General features: G+C 35.7%; 2 protein-coding genes across 2 annotated transcripts; both read left to right on the top strand.

The window, feature by feature from the left end:
• The first annotated feature begins 1,892 nt into the window (after positions 1 to 1,892).
• LOC103420406 (uncharacterized calcium-binding protein At1g02270-like) lies at positions 1,893 to 5,809 on the top strand. Its single transcript, XM_029100027.2, has 11 exons — positions 1,893 to 2,284; positions 2,424 to 2,618; positions 2,874 to 2,978; positions 3,174 to 3,279; positions 3,788 to 4,008; positions 4,120 to 4,196; positions 4,440 to 4,548; positions 4,669 to 4,794; positions 5,002 to 5,112; positions 5,188 to 5,295; positions 5,423 to 5,809. The coding sequence occupies exons 1-11, from the start codon at positions 2,282 to 2,284 to the stop codon at positions 5,648 to 5,650; spliced, it is 1,389 nt and encodes a 462-aa protein (XP_028955860.1). The 5' UTR covers positions 1,893 to 2,281; the 3' UTR covers positions 5,651 to 5,809.
• A 2,307-nt stretch (positions 5,810 to 8,116) lies between these two features.
• LOC103424083 (NAC domain-containing protein 69-like) lies at positions 8,117 to 11,723 on the top strand. Its single transcript, XM_029099987.2, has 6 exons — positions 8,117 to 8,495; positions 9,105 to 9,373; positions 9,885 to 10,028; positions 10,127 to 10,504; positions 10,674 to 11,102; positions 11,198 to 11,723. The coding sequence occupies exons 1-6, from the start codon at positions 8,300 to 8,302 to the stop codon at positions 11,489 to 11,491; spliced, it is 1,710 nt and encodes a 569-aa protein (XP_028955820.1). The 5' UTR covers positions 8,117 to 8,299; the 3' UTR covers positions 11,492 to 11,723.
• The last annotated feature ends 5,036 nt before the right edge of the window (positions 11,724 to 16,759 follow it).

Genomic DNA, 16,759 nt, shown 5'->3' with positions numbered 1-16,759 from the left:
GACACCACTTTATCTAACTATTCTATCTCAATTTTATTGTGATATTTTGTTGAACATCTTGTTTTTATGACGACCATGTCCAATGAGAATATCAAAAGAAACATTTAACAATTTGATGTCTAGCAATGATGGACGATGGGGCTAATTGATAGACTAAGTCTAACGTAGATCCAGTGGTGTGTCAAATGTGAGCAATGTTAGGGTTTCAAGCCACAACATTCGTTGGCCGATTCCAAAGTGAAATTTATAATATATCAGTAATTAGATTAAGGGTTAATCTCAATTTATTACCCTAAAGTTTCTTGATTTTTAACTTTTGATACAAGAAGTCTTTTTCGTCTCAGTCTGGTAACTAAATTCATAATTCTAGGACATTTTCATACATCCGTGTTTTCCGTCAAAACATCCGTTAAGTTTTCCGTCAAAACATCCGTTAACTGATGACGTGGCGCCTACATGACAATGATTAGGCGCCACGTGTCAATATGGACCCGAGTGGATATTAAAACTTAAAAAATTAAAAAAAAAAATTCTTTCTTGGGCATCGTACCTTACCCTTCCCGACCCTGACATTCCTCCCCCTCCTTTCTCTTTCCTGCACCCACCCAACCTCTATACCGTACCCATCCCCACCCTCTTCACCTTCCCTCCATTTTCTTTCCTTTACCCTCTTCACCCAATTCCTCCCATTAGATCGTCGCCGTATTCGAAACCCCCAAACTCGTCGCTGTCACCATGGCCTCCAAGATCAAGACCATTCAGCGGTCGAGACTGTGATCCGCTATCTCCGAAATGTCGATCCGCTACTGGCTCCGTTGATCCACTACTGGCTCCGTTGATCCACGGCCACCCGTTGCCAACCTTCGATAATGCTGACCCATCTATGCGGCGGCAAGGCCTGCGTCATTTACTAAAGTCCAATTGCTATTGAATGTGGATTACACATGGAAACACAAAATTCGTGTAACAAATTAAATAAGAACACGTGTAAAAAATAAATTATTGTATTAATGTAATTTAGGGTAACAATCTCTTATTACAAAGTGTTAATCCTCTCATTCGATCTCCAGGGTTGTAGAGTGCAGAAAGCTTTTTGAGTATTCAGAGTATTTAAGAGTGTTTGGGGCATGAGAGTTTGAGCGACTGAGTGTGGGGTTGAAATTGTCATCTTTCTTTGTCATGGAGCCTCGTACTTATAGGCTCTCCAAGTGTTGCTTGAATCTTGATTTGGCATTCATTGTGAACTTGATTAATTAGCAAAAGAACCGAGACTTGATTTTGGGCTTCATTGGTGATTTGACTTTATCAAATAATCAATCACATTTTATATCAATTAATTTGTTTGATTTCAATTAAAATTAATCAAAGAATTAATAAAGAGAATTCCTTAATTAATTTCAACCAAATGTTGACACGTCTCACTCTTGATGACTCGTCCAGCTTTGATAAATCACGTGCTATGTGTGCTATTTGTTACGGACGATGCATGCCACATAAGTTCTGATATGTCGAAATTTATTGTGTTGGTGAACATTTACTTTATCGAAACTTCGATATCTACAACACAATCACACTTGCATCCAAAATTCTCAGAACCTGTGCCATTTAATGCCTAGTTGGAGTAGGAGTAGGACACACTCTTGCAATTGGCAAATAGTAGATTGATTATTCAAAGTGACAAAATTGAGAAAGAGATTGTATACTGTAAGAGCATCCTCTCCAATAGTGTTGGGAATTAAGTAAACAAACTCATTTTGATGAGCTAGGCAAAAACTAGCTCCATTATTATAGTTAATTAAGTTTGCAAATTTTTACCTATTTTTTCAAATCCACGATGTTGCCTATAATACTATAAGTAGATAAATGCGGCCCCTAGTAAAATACCGCAGCTTGATTTGCCTAATCCATCCAAATATTTTCTATTAACATGTCACATCATCTAGAGAGCCTTAATATTCTTGGTTAAGATAGAAGCAGAACCTTCGGTTTGATCCCACCACAAAAGGTTCCAATCCCATTGGCTCCTATGATTCTATCCTTAACGCGGACTGCAAAATTCAAGTTCCAGACTTTACTTTTCATCCCCAACATTTTGCTATAAGTAACACAGTTCATAAAAAATCCAGTCATATTGATCTTCAATCTACGCAACTTCAAAAACTTTGGAAATTATTGGAAGATTGGAAACAAACCCATCACTCGTTTCATCTTCTTGGTTAAAATCTTCTCCAAATTTAGCAACTTTTGTATCAGAAACAATTACAGGGGCTAGGATTTTAACATGGTATCTCTCTCTCGTCTTTCTCTTCTTTCTCTTTCTAGATTCATTCTGTTTTTCTTTCATGGATTTGGTATCTGAGAAAATGGGTACTCGGGAAATCTGTTTTTGGATATTGGGTATTGAAGATTTTGAGAATTTGCAGGGTTTAGGTGGAAGTTCTAATGTGGCAAAGATCAATCGCAGAGAAAGTGAGAGCCTTTCAAGGAGCTATAGCGGCAGCTGCACTTCGTTTCCGTCGATATCAGAGCCAAAGCCAGAGACTTTGGCAGGGCCTTGCTTAGTTTCGTGCACGACTTTCAACATTTTGGCTCCAATCTATAAACGACTCGATCAACAGGTCCTATTCTATCCCATTTGTGTTCTTCGGTGGTTTGATAATTATTTCGTTTTTAGAGCGGTTTGATAACCCACTTCATTTGATAATATTTTGTTTTTAGAGCCGTTTGATAATCACTTCATTTGATAGCTATTTTGTTTTTAGAGCCGTTTTACAACCATTTCGTTCGTAGATGTTCTCATCACGAAATGGTTATCGAACTGTTAGTTTATTTGTTTTTGTGTTCTCAATTTCTTTGTGGTGTGTGTGAAACAGAATCAAAGCCATCGAGAGAGCGACTACAGGGCGTTTTGGGTGGCCAGGAACCAGAGGATTTTGGATAGGTTGCTCTATGAATCATCTGCCATTATTTGTCTGCAGGTTATATTTGAGTACCCTTTTGCTCTTTTGTGTAATTGCTGTCTGGACTTAATCCTAATATCGAAAATATTTTTGGACCTCAAACGAAATATCCCGTGTTACACATGAGAACAAAGTGAACTTGTTTGAGGTTTTAAGGGTCATGGCCCTTTCCAGCTATATGTGCTGACACTAACCCCTTTTTTGCAAAATTAGGAGTTCTGGGTTGGAAATGAAGAATTTGTGAATATGTACCTGGACAGGCTTGGTGATGCAGGCTATACGACCTTCAAGCTTGCCCGAACTAACAACCGGGGTGACGGTATATTGCATCTTTGATGTATTCCTTAATGTCAATTTTAATACATTAGACTTATCTGGGATCATTCAAATTCAGTTAAATCTCATTATTGCTTTAGTCCATGGGTAAAATTCGCAGTTTTTTAACTTACATTTCTATGTTAATTCCAAGTTCACAACTGCAATATAAGTCAGATGCTGAACAACTTGAAAGTTCTGAGAAAAATGTGCATTATTCTGCACAAATGGTTTCATGTTTCATGCATCAGAGTCCTGTGTCCCAACACTTTGCGGTTGAATTGGCCTTTTCTTTGTTATCTTTTCCCAGTACAATTTTCCACCATCCCTTCTGTTTCGTCAGCAGTCTAAGATATAGGAGAGTTCTTCCACTGGTTCTTCATATATCAGAATGGCCTTCCAGTTTGATATCAACTCGTTTCTTGATTTGAGAGTGTTGTCATGATTGAAATGAGCTTTTTAAGTACTATTCCATGCTCTATGGCTTGACTTATTGTATTTTCTCTATGCAGGTTTGCTGACTGCTGTGCGGAGGGATTGCTTTAGTGTTCTAAACTATCGAGAGTTGCATTTTAATGATTTTGGAGATCGTGTTGCTCAGCTGTTACATGTTCAGTTAGCTTCCCCATTTTCACAAAACCAGAGAGGAAACGTTCAGCAAGAAATGCTAATTGTGAATACTCACTTGTTATTTCCTCACGATTCCAGTCTCTCTTTAGTGCGATTGTATCAGGTAATCAAAGTTTCGTTCTAGTTATCAACTATTGGCATATCAAGGTCTACTTATTTTGAACAAGCTGCAATTGCAATCACTCTAACCATTGTGTCTTGCAATTTATAACAGGTTTACAAAATTTTGCAATTTGTGGAGTCATATCAGAATGAAAATAAGCTAAACCCGATGCCCATCGTACTCTGTGGGTGAGTCTTCTGTCTTGTCTTTCTTAGTTACTGTTTGATGACAAAATCTCATTTTTAATACTCTGAAGAAAACCTTTAAAATGTACATCGTTTTGAAGGTGCCAGCTATCCTAATTGATAATTGCTTTTGAAGGCCGCCTTCACAATGGAATTTTAATAAATGGTAGGCTAACTCTGGTTGTATTCTTTTGTGTAGAATTGTCGGTCTTATATTTGTATTGTTTTATGTTATTCTCAATGCAGTGACTGGAACGGAAGTAAGCGTGGCCATGTGTACAAATTCCTTAGATCGCAGGGGTTTGAATCAACATATGATACTGCTCATCAATATACTGATGCGGATGCTCACAAGGTTGGTGTTTTCTGGATTTAAGTTCTGAAATCAGTGATTTACATTGCGGCAACAGAGCCCATATATACAATGCTCATCATGTTTAATATTAACGCAATATTTGTATTTTATATCCTACAGTGGGTTAGCCACCGTAATCATAGGGGAAACATCTGCGGTGTTGACTTCATTTGGCTTTGTAATCCCAATAAGTCACGAAAACCACTAAAGACTAGTTGGTGCGAAGCTGTTTTTGGAATATTACAGGTAAGCAGTTCGTTTTCCATATTCTATCTAATATCTTGCCACAGAAGGCGAGTCGTAATTCGTCAGATATATTGTGCACAAAAGCTCTGTTCAAAACTTCCAAAAGGATGCATTTGATCGTTTACATTATAGTGCATGCACGCCCACGCCCTAGACAGTTTCCACATGTGATCCTAATAACTTCCTTTTTCCTTTTGGGGTTTTCAGCGCCAGCTCCGAAAAGCTTCGATGGCTGAAAATGATGCATTTGCCTTTCTAAAGGGTGATAGTCATGGTGATTTTATTACGACCACAGCTTTCTGTGAAGGACTACATCAGGTTGGTTCTATTTGCTACTAATCTATATAAAGTTCAAATGGAAAGATCAGGCTTGCTCATATAGGTCTTTTGCAGGTTAACTTAATTGGTCATCCTACGGGACTAGGTTTCCAGGAGACGAGGGATCTCTGGATCCAAGCAGATGCCAACGCAAATGGTGTCCTTGATTACGAAGAATTTAAGGTACCTTTACATCCATAAAATTTCATCTATTTTCAGTTTGAACTTGCATTACCATTGTCCTCAAGTGGTAGTCACCCAAAAGATCTATAACATTTACATCTTGTGTGTAAAACCGTTGACACTGCAGAATAGAATCTGGAGTTCGACAGCATCAGAGGAAAAGGAAAGCCTCATCGGTAGTAGAGAGGAGTCCAAACGAGGCACGCAGGGCGCCCTCGGATTCAATGTGAAGAATGCAGTTCTATATCCCCGTGAGGCGGAGAAGGGAATATGGCCCGATGATTACACTCTCTCTGACCATGCTCGACTATCGGTTGTACTTTCACCAGAAAGGATGTGGTGTTGCCAGTCGTAAACCGCACTTAACGACGCACTCGTGGGTGAGCATAAGTGGAGCAGAAAGGAATATGCAGAATCTGTAGGAAATGTGTATAGCCAACGGAGGAAAGGTCCCTTCTGGGGTACTTGTGTAGGTTTGATAGTTTTTTCTGGTATATATTCTTCATTGTTATAACTGTTTCTCACTAGCCTTGCCCAAATTATTTTTCATCCGAGAAATGCTAGGAAGAAGTAGACTTTCAATAGACCATCGTCACCTCATATTTTTAACAAAATATTTTATAATTATAATTTTGAGACAAATTATCGTTAAACTATAAAATGACAAAGAATTTATAAAAAAATTTCACTTGAAAAAAAACCTCTTTTGCGTTTTATTTTTATTTTTTGGGGAAGTGGTGGGGAAATCATGCTTGCAGCTCTCAGCTGTAATGTGGAATGCTTTTTACCAGAAACAAATGGATTTTGAAGATCCTACTTGATGATATACGATTAGTTTTTGACTTAAATGGATTTGTCTTGTTGCTCTGCAAGTCCTATCAGGTGGGCCCACAATCATGTCAAAGAGAAATGCAGGCCGTTGTTTGCTTCTGTGTTTGTTGTCCGTACAGAGAAACAAAAAATCTAAATTTGGAAAGAAGACGCACTAAATTAGTAATTAGGTATGACTTCAGCACATCCGTATATTTTCTCGTGCATTTTTTGGGTTGAACAAACCCAAATGAGAATTAATGACGGAAATTAATCGAGTGTGTAAAAAGTAAAAAAATAATGTGTATATGTTGCTTTCTTTTAAAATTTAGGTTTTGAAATTTACAAGCAAATCTTAACTGTTACGGAAATCATCACATCATGATTCTTTTTCCATTTCCCTACTTTTGAACACTATGGTTAACAAGATTATTGCAAGTAACCACACTTGGGTGAATTACATAAGGAGTGAGATAAATATATTATAATAGAATCTCCTCCTGTTACGCTTAAAGAATTTTCCAAAAAGGGTTTAAACTTGCAAAAAGGTGCTCTAAAGTGAGATATAATATATATTTATAAAAGGTAAAAATTCATTATTGTCCACTCACTCATCTTCATAAATATATCTTAGAAGTGATAGTACATGGAGACATATTTTGATTGAAAATAACTACATGGGAATGCTACTGACCTTTTCAATCAGATTTTCTTGATCTACCTTATTCACTCTCTTTTCCATCTTACACAATGGATCTTATTCATTTACTTTTTAATTCACGCTTTAAAATAAGTACTGAAAAATATTCAATTGCCCTCATTTAATCTGCTATGGACCAAAATGGGGTACAAAATTTCTCATATCATCTTCAAGGGAGGTAGTATTTCAGTAGCAAAGTTAGATTTGTTATGTCACGTAAGAAAAACCCATCGCCAACGGAGGTAGCAACTAAATTAGCAAATTAAAGAATTAGCAACTCACATTGTATACTTCTAACATTCCACATCGTCCAATGGAGTGGATCATGTAAGTCTTATATGTATATTCTCATCTCTACCTAGCACGAGGCATATTGGGAGCTTACTGGCTTCGGAGTTCATCGGAACTCGGAAGTTAAGCTCGTAGCGCACGAAAGCACTCCCATGATGGGTGACCCACTGGGAAGTTCTCATGTGAGTTCTCAGAAACAAAACTGTAAGGCCGTGGTCGGGACCCAAAGTGGACAATATCGTGCTACAGCGGTGGAGCGGGCCCAGGATGTGGTGGACCCTAGGTCAAGATGTGAGAATTTGGTATCAAAGTCAATCTTTAGGCGGAAGTGTGCCGATGAGGACGTCGAGCCCCTAAAGGGGTGGATTGTAACATCCCATATCGCTCAGGAGAGTGGATGATGTAAGTCTTATATGTATATTCCCATCTCTACCTAGCACGAGGCCTTTTGGGAGCTCACTGGCTTCGGAGTTCATCGGAACTCGAAAGTTAAGCAAGTAGCGCACGAGAGCACTCCCATGATGGGTGACCTACTAGGAAGTTCTCGTGTGAGTTTCCAGAAACAAAACCGTGAGGGCGTGGTAGGGGCCCAAAACGGATAATATCGTGCTACGACGGTGGAGTGGGCCCGGGATGTGGTGGACCCCAGGTCGGGATGTGACAATACTCATAGGGTAATTGCTACTTTTTCAAGTTATAAATTGAGTCTCGCAATATATTTCTATCCAAAAGTATTTGTTTAGTAAAGAGTTTGAAAATAAAATTTAAACCCACAATTATGATAAAGTTAAGACATTTTCCAAAGAAAAAAAAAAAACTCTTATCATCTATTTGTATCATATTTTTAATTAAGATGGAACCACATCGATAATCCAAGTCCAAGAAAATTTGCTCAACTCGTTTGGAGATGCTTACGTGATCCCTCGCTTCTCAGTGAGTTGCCAAAAAGCAGACCCAGCCATACAGCAAGCGGTCCCACACGTAGGACTGCTTAGCTTCCCACCAAACGCCACGACAACAAAAATTCCACATCCCATGAAAAAGCAGAAGCAGAAGTTTAATATCTTCTTCCATTAAGCAAAAACCACCCGCTGAAAGCCGAAGACTTTGATTAAACCCCAAGTCAATGTCCGTACTGTTTCTCCTGTGTTTCTAATCCTATACAAATCCACCCAGATTCCGATTCTCCTTCATGAAAGATAGATGGCTGCCAATAGAAACCGCTTCACCAGAGCAGCAGCAGGTGACCTGTCGATGCCAGTGGGATTCCGGTTCCGCCCTACAGAAGAAGAGCTGATCGACCATTACTTGCTGATGAAGCTCGAGGGTAAGGATTACCTTGTCAGCGACGTCATCCGTGAAATCAATATCTGCAACCACGAGCCAAGGGACTTGCCTGGTAATTATTTTCCAAAGCCAGGTCTTAAATTTTCATTAGTTTTCTTAGTTCAATGAGTCTGACAATCTGTATTCTCCATTGGGTTTTTGGGTTTAATCCAAATGTAAATTAATTACCAAACCCAGTTCTTAAATTTTGTTTTTTAAATTTTGCTGAAAATTTTAGTAAAAACTTCGAATTTGCAGTTCAATGAGTCTGACACTCCGTTTATGCAATTGGGGTTAGTCCAAATGTAACTTTATTATCAAACCCAGTTCTTAAAAATTCAATCTTTTTATTTATTATTTTTATGAGAATTTTACTAAAACTTTTCAATTTGCAGTTACACCGAGTTTGAATCTCTGTTTACTGTTTAGGGGATTGGGTTTAATCCTAATGTAACTTATTACCAATCCCAGTTAACTAAACGTTATCTTTTTTGGGTGACAATTTTACGAAGGCCAGTGATTTCTGCACTCTTCTGTGAGTTCGAAAAATTATAAAATGTTTCATTTTTTAAGGTGTAAACAGCCGAAAAATGCAGTGCGAAAAACGCTACCCCGTTTCTTGAATGAGTCTGATAATCTTTATATACAATTGGGTTTGAACCAAATGTTGTGTTTTATGCAGGGTTTTCACTCTTAAAGTCGGATGATCAAGAATGGTACTTCTTCAGCACTTACAAAAAAAACAGCAGAAACCAGACCGAAAGGGCAACGAAGGAAGGCTTCTGGAAGATCACTGGTGCCCAAAAACCGGTCAAGACTCAAGACAATAGAACTATCATCGGTAAAAAAAGGATTCTAACTTTTTACCGAGGTACTGTTCGTAATTCCCAAAGGACCAACTGGGGTATGCATGAGTATTACATCCCCCAAACCAATCCTAATGCTAATCAGGTCACCATTCTCGTTCTTTTTTGGGTTTATTGTTTCCAAATAATGTTATCAATATGCTGTATAATTTGCAGCGTTGTTTAACAGTTTTTATGAGGTAAGTTCTAAACTGGAGGCTTGAGGAGTTTTTGTTGTGAAACCGAAGCCTATTTGGTTTGGTTCGATGGGGTTTTGGTTTTGAAATCATTGAATGGATCAAAAGCGAAACCCCTTTGAGCCAAATTTGTTTTAACATAAATGTGCAAAGGTTAATGACTTTTGTTTTATTTTCTTGAACGAACGATATTATCTACACTAGGGGGGTGGGGGAATGGGCTAAGCCTCACAATGGGCTAGCAATAATGTGGTTCAAATTTGCCTTTGGAGAGTAATTGAACCTAAGCCCTCTCACTTACAAGTGAAGAGGAATACCACTAGACCGTAGTACTAAGTGGCATTTTGGTTTTGAACCCTTGTTTAATTTTGTGTTGCTGCCATTGCATTACATGGTTTGTTTTGCAACCTAATTGTGCAGAGGGATTTCGTTCTCTGTTGCGTAAAGAAGAAATTGGGTGAGAATGTGGATGCTGCAAACTGGGATGTTGAATCTATTACTTACAACAATGAATCTGATTTCGAAAATCAACTGCTACGAGCACTTGGTATGGATATTGAAGAGGTGAGAATGTTGAACACGAATGCTGATTAACTTCGTATATATAAATGGTGCAAAAGAAACTGATTTAAAACCTTGCTTATTTATGGTTCACAATTTAGGAGCATACTCAGCAACAACAAAGCATGGACTATTTTGAGAGGGAAGAGGGTCGTATGCTTGCAAGTGCCCCTGGTAATAATGATTACCATGGGTTGCAATCTGCATTTGGAGCTGATGAACCGGATGATAAGTTCGCAGAGTTCTTAAATTCAATTATTGTTGATGGGGATCAGGATGAAACAACTCATGCTAACATCTTCAATGACTCCACTCATCCTGATACAACTCATGCTAACATCTTCAACGTCTCCACACATCCTGATACAACTCATGCTAACATCTTCAACGACTCCACTCTGCCACAGTCAATTATGAGCGTGTATTTTGAGGATGAAGCATTAAGCAGTGACGCAGACACAGAAGTACTCCTTGCACAGGTAACCAAAAAAAAAACCCACGTTCCCCATAGAATAGAAGCTTCAAATCTATATTTTTTTTGTTGTGTTGGTAGTTTTCACTGGCAAACGCTATAAATTTGCTCAACTTTTTGGTGCTGGAGGATTTGGAAACACATTCATGTTTTTAGAACATTTTTTTATTTTTCAGGAAATGAGTTTACAAATGCTTAGTGAGCCACCAGTTGATTCGAGCCACTCCAGAAGACAGGAAGGTGTCATGCTTTACCAGACACAGGCTGCTTCCTCTGTCAATGTAGTACCTAAACCTCAGACTGATCATCTTCAAGTAGTCACTGATGAACATTCTGTTACACATCGTGGTCAATTAGTTAATGACGAGCATTCTGGTACACATCAAAGAACAAGCAGGCCGCAACGTGAATCAAGACACAATAATGCCTTAAACGTAAAGAATGCTTCCTCTGTGGATGTAGATGCAGAATTACGTCAGCTTAAATGTATTCGATTAGCCCCTGACGAATACTATAACAATGAAAGAACACGTGGAAGAACATATCCAACTAGTGCCCTCGAAGCACTAAGCAAACAGAAAGAATTAAAACAGCAGCAAAGCAAGGTGAGTGAGAGAACCCAAAACTGCAGCACGGAGAACGTGAATAATGATTCTTTGTAGAGGCTATTTGCACAACTTAATTTGGTTTATTTTTGCAGGCAAAAGAAGCTGCAGAGCTTCGAGCTGCTGTTGATTTTCCTCCGAAGTTGACATCTATAACAAAGTCTAACAAAGAAGCAGAGGTGGCTCAAGGTAATAATGCAGAAAAGGGTGTGAAGCAGACACAGAACACAACAACCACTTGCAATTGGAAGGGCTGTTCTTTCATTTCATGGGAGACATCCCCCCCATTAACAAGTCCCCCATCAGAATACTTTTTCAACATGGTTCTAGGCATAATAATGTTCTGCTTTTTTGCTTGGCTAGTAGTTTTATACGGGCAGTGGTGCTAGAGGGGCTCATTCACCAGAAAAATGGTTAGTTTTTGTTGTCTGTCACACGATGAGTAATGCCATACTTACTGGTTACTTATTGCTGCTCTAAAATGTGGGAGTACCAGCCACGGTTTGCAGTGATGAAGTGTTTATATTTGGTATAGCCTATAGAGTTTGACTTTTTTCTGTTTCTACGGACCAGATGTAATGATGGATGGCTAGTCCACATAATATATTGTTTTTTGCTTAATCGTTTTGGGAGCAGGAATTCGAACTTTTGGGGATATCTTCATAAAATTGTGAAATAGAAGCACTACTAGACCATGGTGTTGTTCGCGTTGTTAGAAGTTCAAATGTTTTTCGTTTTTCTATAGTTGCAAAAGAATCATTTGGGGAGCGAGGATCTAAACTAGTGGGATATCTTTTAAAATTGTGGAAGTTGAAATGTTTTTCGTTTTAATATAATTTCAAAAGAGTCAATCAGTACTAAGGTCTGGTGATATTTTTCTTCACTTGTAAGTGAGAGGTCTTAGGTTTGAATCTCGTATATTGCAAATTCGATACCAAAATAGATTACCCATTATGTGGCTAGCCAAACTCCCTCTCCCTTTAGTGTAAAATATATCGTTGTACTAAAAAATTCAAAAGAAATCATTTGGGGAGCGGGGACTTGAACCTTTGGGATCTTCTGAAATTGTGAAAGAGAAATATGTTAGACCATGATGTTGTTCGTATTGTTAGAGGTTGAAAACTTGAAAGTTAAAACTTGGGAGTTTTAATGAAAAAGGCCTAGCACTATTCATTCTTAATTAAAATGACATTTTGTGTATGAAAAGTCTATAATGGGTCAGACTCTTTTCTTTATTTACTCTTATGCCATTAAAAGCGGTCCACAATGATGTTGACATTTCTGTTTGGAAATACATTATGATGCTATTCAACTTATGCTAATTTGCTATCAACTCTTCATGTTTCCATCATGTTGTCAATGTTATGCAGCTTTTTTGCTGTCAAATTATTCCAATACTGCTCATCGCCTTCTACTAGCTCTGCCTCTTTTTCTCTATCTTCTTTCACCTTGTAATACATATCTTCTGTTTCTCCTTTGAAATTTTGAGGCTTCCAGTATGACTGGTGGCAGGCTTTTGACTTGCTGTAAATATGCATTTCTTCTACTTCTGCTACTAATATCATATCATACTTAAAATCTTCAAACTCATCTAAGGCAAACATTTGGATCCCTCGAAATTTTCAAATATTTTTGCATGAAAGAGTCCACCTGTGTGGAGATATAGGGGATAGTCTAAAGGACTCTTCATTAATAATGGCTATATGCCTAGCTTTCTCTTTATGCATATGTACATACCAATCTGAAAGACTACTAATAAAACTTATGCAAATTTCTTTCCACTTTTCTAGATAATCTTCTGCTACTTTTATAAGCTTTTCAGGAAATGATTCTAGTTGGGAAATATGGTTGATGAATATTTTATCAAGGTAACCAAACTCTAATAGTAAAGCTGAGGTAACTTCTACTACATTAAACTTTTTTTGATGCTCATAACTAAAATGCCATGGTCTAAAATCTCTCATGTTAATCTTGGCCACAACTATGCTAACTTCTAGATTACAAATACAACTCTTTGTACTATCACAAAGACATTGTGGGTACATCTTTGTAATAATATTCATCTCTGGTTTTGGATCAAAGATGGACTAATACAAAGCACATTGTAGTTGTAATTGTAACTCTTTCATAGACTGTGATGCTCTGCCCACGATCTCATTTTGCATATTTGGTGGCATTATTCTTAATTTTGCTTTTGAAATTTCTTCTAATAGGATATCATCTATTATTAACTCTAAAGCTATATTCCTAAAAAAACTTTCATATCTTTCTTGTTTTTCTTCTTTACTTAGATGCTGATGCTGCGCCATTTCAATGTTTTCTTCTAAGAGTTCAATCTTAATCTCTTATATGAGCTCATTAGTCTCTTGTTCTATGGGTTCAATAACCTCTTTTTCTTTATTCTTATGTTGATCAGTTTCCAAACCTATTTTCAATTCTCTTTTCAGAGTGTCACTTGCTTTTGCAGCATTCTAAGGGATTGAAGGTCTTGGTTCATTTTAGTAAACTTACTAAGTAATGACTCATGGTCTCTAGAAATGATTTGAATGTTGTGTTCAAGAGAATGAATATGATGCTTGCTTTGATGGATACTGAAATTAAAATTATCAAACTCTTGTTCTAATGCTCTAATTAATTTCTCATGACCTAACCTCTTGGTTGTTTGATTTGAATGTTCCAAAAATTATCTAAGAGAACCTGTTGCCTATCAAAGAGTTTTGGTACCCTTGTCCTACACCTCAGAGTTGGATTTCTGATTCCTTCAACAATATTGCCATTAAAGTTGAAAGTGGGTACTGGTGGTTATGCTGGTCTGTTTATACTATTTTGGAATCCATTGAATGGTGGAGGTCCATGGTGCATCATTATGCTATTGAAAAGTGATCTTCTATCTTGTGGTCTTGTGCTATTTGAGGATAATGGTCCATGATATTTCATTCTTGTTCAACAAATTAATCTTGATAAGATATCAGTTAATGTATTGTCATTACCTTTTATATGTTCAAAAATTGATTTAAAACTATTTCCTGTAATTGAATAAATAAAATTAACTCATCTTCAGGCTGTCTATTTATTAGCATGTATTTTGTTATAATGAGAAACTATATTTTGACAATCTGTTTTAATCGTAAATACTTCATTATGTAAAAATAAAGAGAATGCCTCAAGTGAATTGATTATCCCTAAAATATCTAAATCTGTTGATGGTAATCTTGATTGTACATCATTAAATTTTCCTGATGAATATCTACAAACTTGTTCATCAGACTTTGGTGATTCCTTATACTTTTTTTGGTATAGTATACATGCCTATCCTAATGATGAAGCATCTGTTTCAATTATTTTGTAACTATCATTTAATGGTAATGTTAATGGCTTAAATTTAGTAATTTCTTCTTATATATTTTGAACTAATTTAATATCTTCACTATTAAAATACTTTTGTCTTGTTTTGCTAGTTTTCCTATGTAATACTGCTATTTTTCTTCCTAAATCAGGGATAAAATTTCTTGCATAATTTAACAATCCTAAAAATGCTTGTAACTGTTTTTTGTCTTCTAATTTATCTGGAAATTCTAAGACCTTTTTAGCTGTATGATCTTGTAATTGTATTGTACATGACTTGATATACATTCCTAAAAATTCTATATCTTGCTTTTGTAATGTTATTTTATTTTTACTAATCACAATTCCATTATTAATAAATTCTTGTAAAATTATCTCTAAGTGCTTTCTATGTTCATTTCTATTTTTACTATGTACTAAAATATCGTCTATATAAACACTACAAAAATTATCATATTTCTTAAAAATTTGGTCCATCTTTCTTTGAAAGATCGATAGAGCATTTTTAAGTCCGAATGGCATAACAAGCCACTAAAAATGTCCTTCTGAACAAGTAAAAGTTGTCCACTCAATTAATTCTTTTGCTAATCGTAATTGTCAAAATCTTGATTTACAATCAAATTTACTAAAATATTTACTCTCTTGAATTTTATTTATAAGCTCATTTTCATTTGGTAACTTATAACTATCTTCATATGTATTATTATTTAATCTTTTGTAATTATAAACTATTCTAGCCTTACCTCTCTTTAATTCTGAATGTTTTCTCACAATAAATGATGATGATCTATGTCTAGACTTAGAGGGTTTAATTACTTTTAGATTTAACAACTCTTTTATTTGCTATTCAAACTCTTATTTATCTATTAAACTACAAGGCATGTCAGCTGTCTTAATGGTTAAATCTGGATTAATTATATCTAATTTTGCTAATATTTTATTTTTACTCAAATGCAACTGTGGGTCTTCTCCTATGATTCTAGTTTGTTCTGCTAATTGTAATAATTCTTCTAAACTCTTTGGTCTGTCTAACTGTAATATTTTTATACGGGTTCATTCTTCTAAAATAGGATATTCATGTTCAAATATTTCTTCATCAAACTCTTCTATATTATTGTGCTCACCATTTTCTTTTGAGTTTTCTAAATAATAACTATCTTCGCTACTAATAAACTCTTCTATACTTATGCTTTTGTATGCTTCTACAGTATTACTTTGGTCAGTTATAGTTATACCTCTTTTGAAAAATGTTATGCTAGGGTTCATAAATAAAAAACCTTGTAAACTTTTCAAAAAGTTTAAACCTAAAATGAATGGGTATGATCCTACTGATGAGACAAATGTTAATGGTAAATTAAATTGTTGTTTTTCTACTTTAATAGACTCATTATTTATACAATGTGTTATATAAACTGGTCTCTCATCAAACTGTGTTATTCTCACTTGTTTTGCTAATTTTTGTCTATATTTTTCTGGTACTAACTCTTCTCTTATGACACTCTTTGTACTCCTTATATCGATCATAGCTGTTGTTTGTATCTTATGTTCTTTTGCTAATTTTATTTCACAATTTATGGTAATTAAAGAACTATTTTTTGGCTTTTCTATACTATAAACAATATTTCCTAATATTTCTGTATTTTCTTGTGATTCTGTTGAATTAATTTCTAATAACTTATTATTATAACACTTTTTTCACACAATATTGAATATGTATTATAGTATTTATTTGCAACTAATTTACTACACTTATGACATTTTTCTAGTCAACTTAAATTAATATAATTATATTTTTCTTCATGTTGTTCTTCTATGAATACACACATATACTCTTCTAAATCACTATTTGTGCCACTTGAATCTTCTGAGTTTGAATGTATCATATTTACACTTTCTATACTATAAATACTCTCATTATCACTTAAATCATCTAAACTATATATTGACTGTTATCCTCATCCTCTTCTAACTTAAACAACTCCATCGAATGTATTTTATCTCTTGGTTGTTTTCTTAATTTTGAACATTTAGGTCTAATATGTTCAGCTTCTCCACATGAATAACATTTACAACTACTCTTATCTTTTGGTGCCTTATATTTTCTAATCCAAGGTCTGTCACTTCTTTTCCTAAATTGTTTTGGAATATATTTTCTCTTCTTATATGTTCAAGAAGGTCTTATGTTGAAATTTTTATGCTTTTTGTAAGGTTTATATGACCTATATTTCTTTTTGTAAATTTTCTTATGCTTATTTTTCTTATGACAACCATACTGTTGTGGTAAATCTACATTTTTACAGCCCATGTAAAAT

Source organism: Malus domestica, chromosome 01 (genome assembly GCF_042453785.1).
Source record: "Malus domestica chromosome 01, GDT2T_hap1".
Classification (NCBI taxonomy): Eukaryota; Viridiplantae; Streptophyta; class Magnoliopsida; order Rosales; family Rosaceae; genus Malus; species Malus domestica.
This window is presented reverse-complemented; position numbering and strand designations above follow the sequence as displayed.

Bases quoted from the DNA above. Each gene is read 5' to 3' on its own strand.
- LOC103420406 (XM_029100027.2), top strand. The intron at 2,979-3,173 runs GTTATATTTGAG...TTGCAAAATTAG, and splicing joins CTGCCATTATTTGTCTGCAG to GAGTTCTGGGTTGGAAATGA. The intron at 4,197-4,439 runs GTGAGTCTTCTG...TTCTCAATGCAG, and splicing joins ATGCCCATCGTACTCTGTGG to TGACTGGAACGGAAGTAAGC.
- LOC103424083 (XM_029099987.2), top strand. From the start codon at position 8,300: ATGGCTGCCAATAGAAACCGCTTCACCAGAGCAGCAGCAGGTGACCTG. The intron at 8,496-9,104 runs GTAATTATTTTC...TGTTTTATGCAG, and splicing joins CGAGCCAAGGGACTTGCCTG to GGTTTTCACTCTTAAAGTCG. The intron at 10,029-10,126 runs GTGAGAATGTTG...TTCACAATTTAG, and splicing joins TTGGTATGGATATTGAAGAG to GAGCATACTCAGCAACAACA.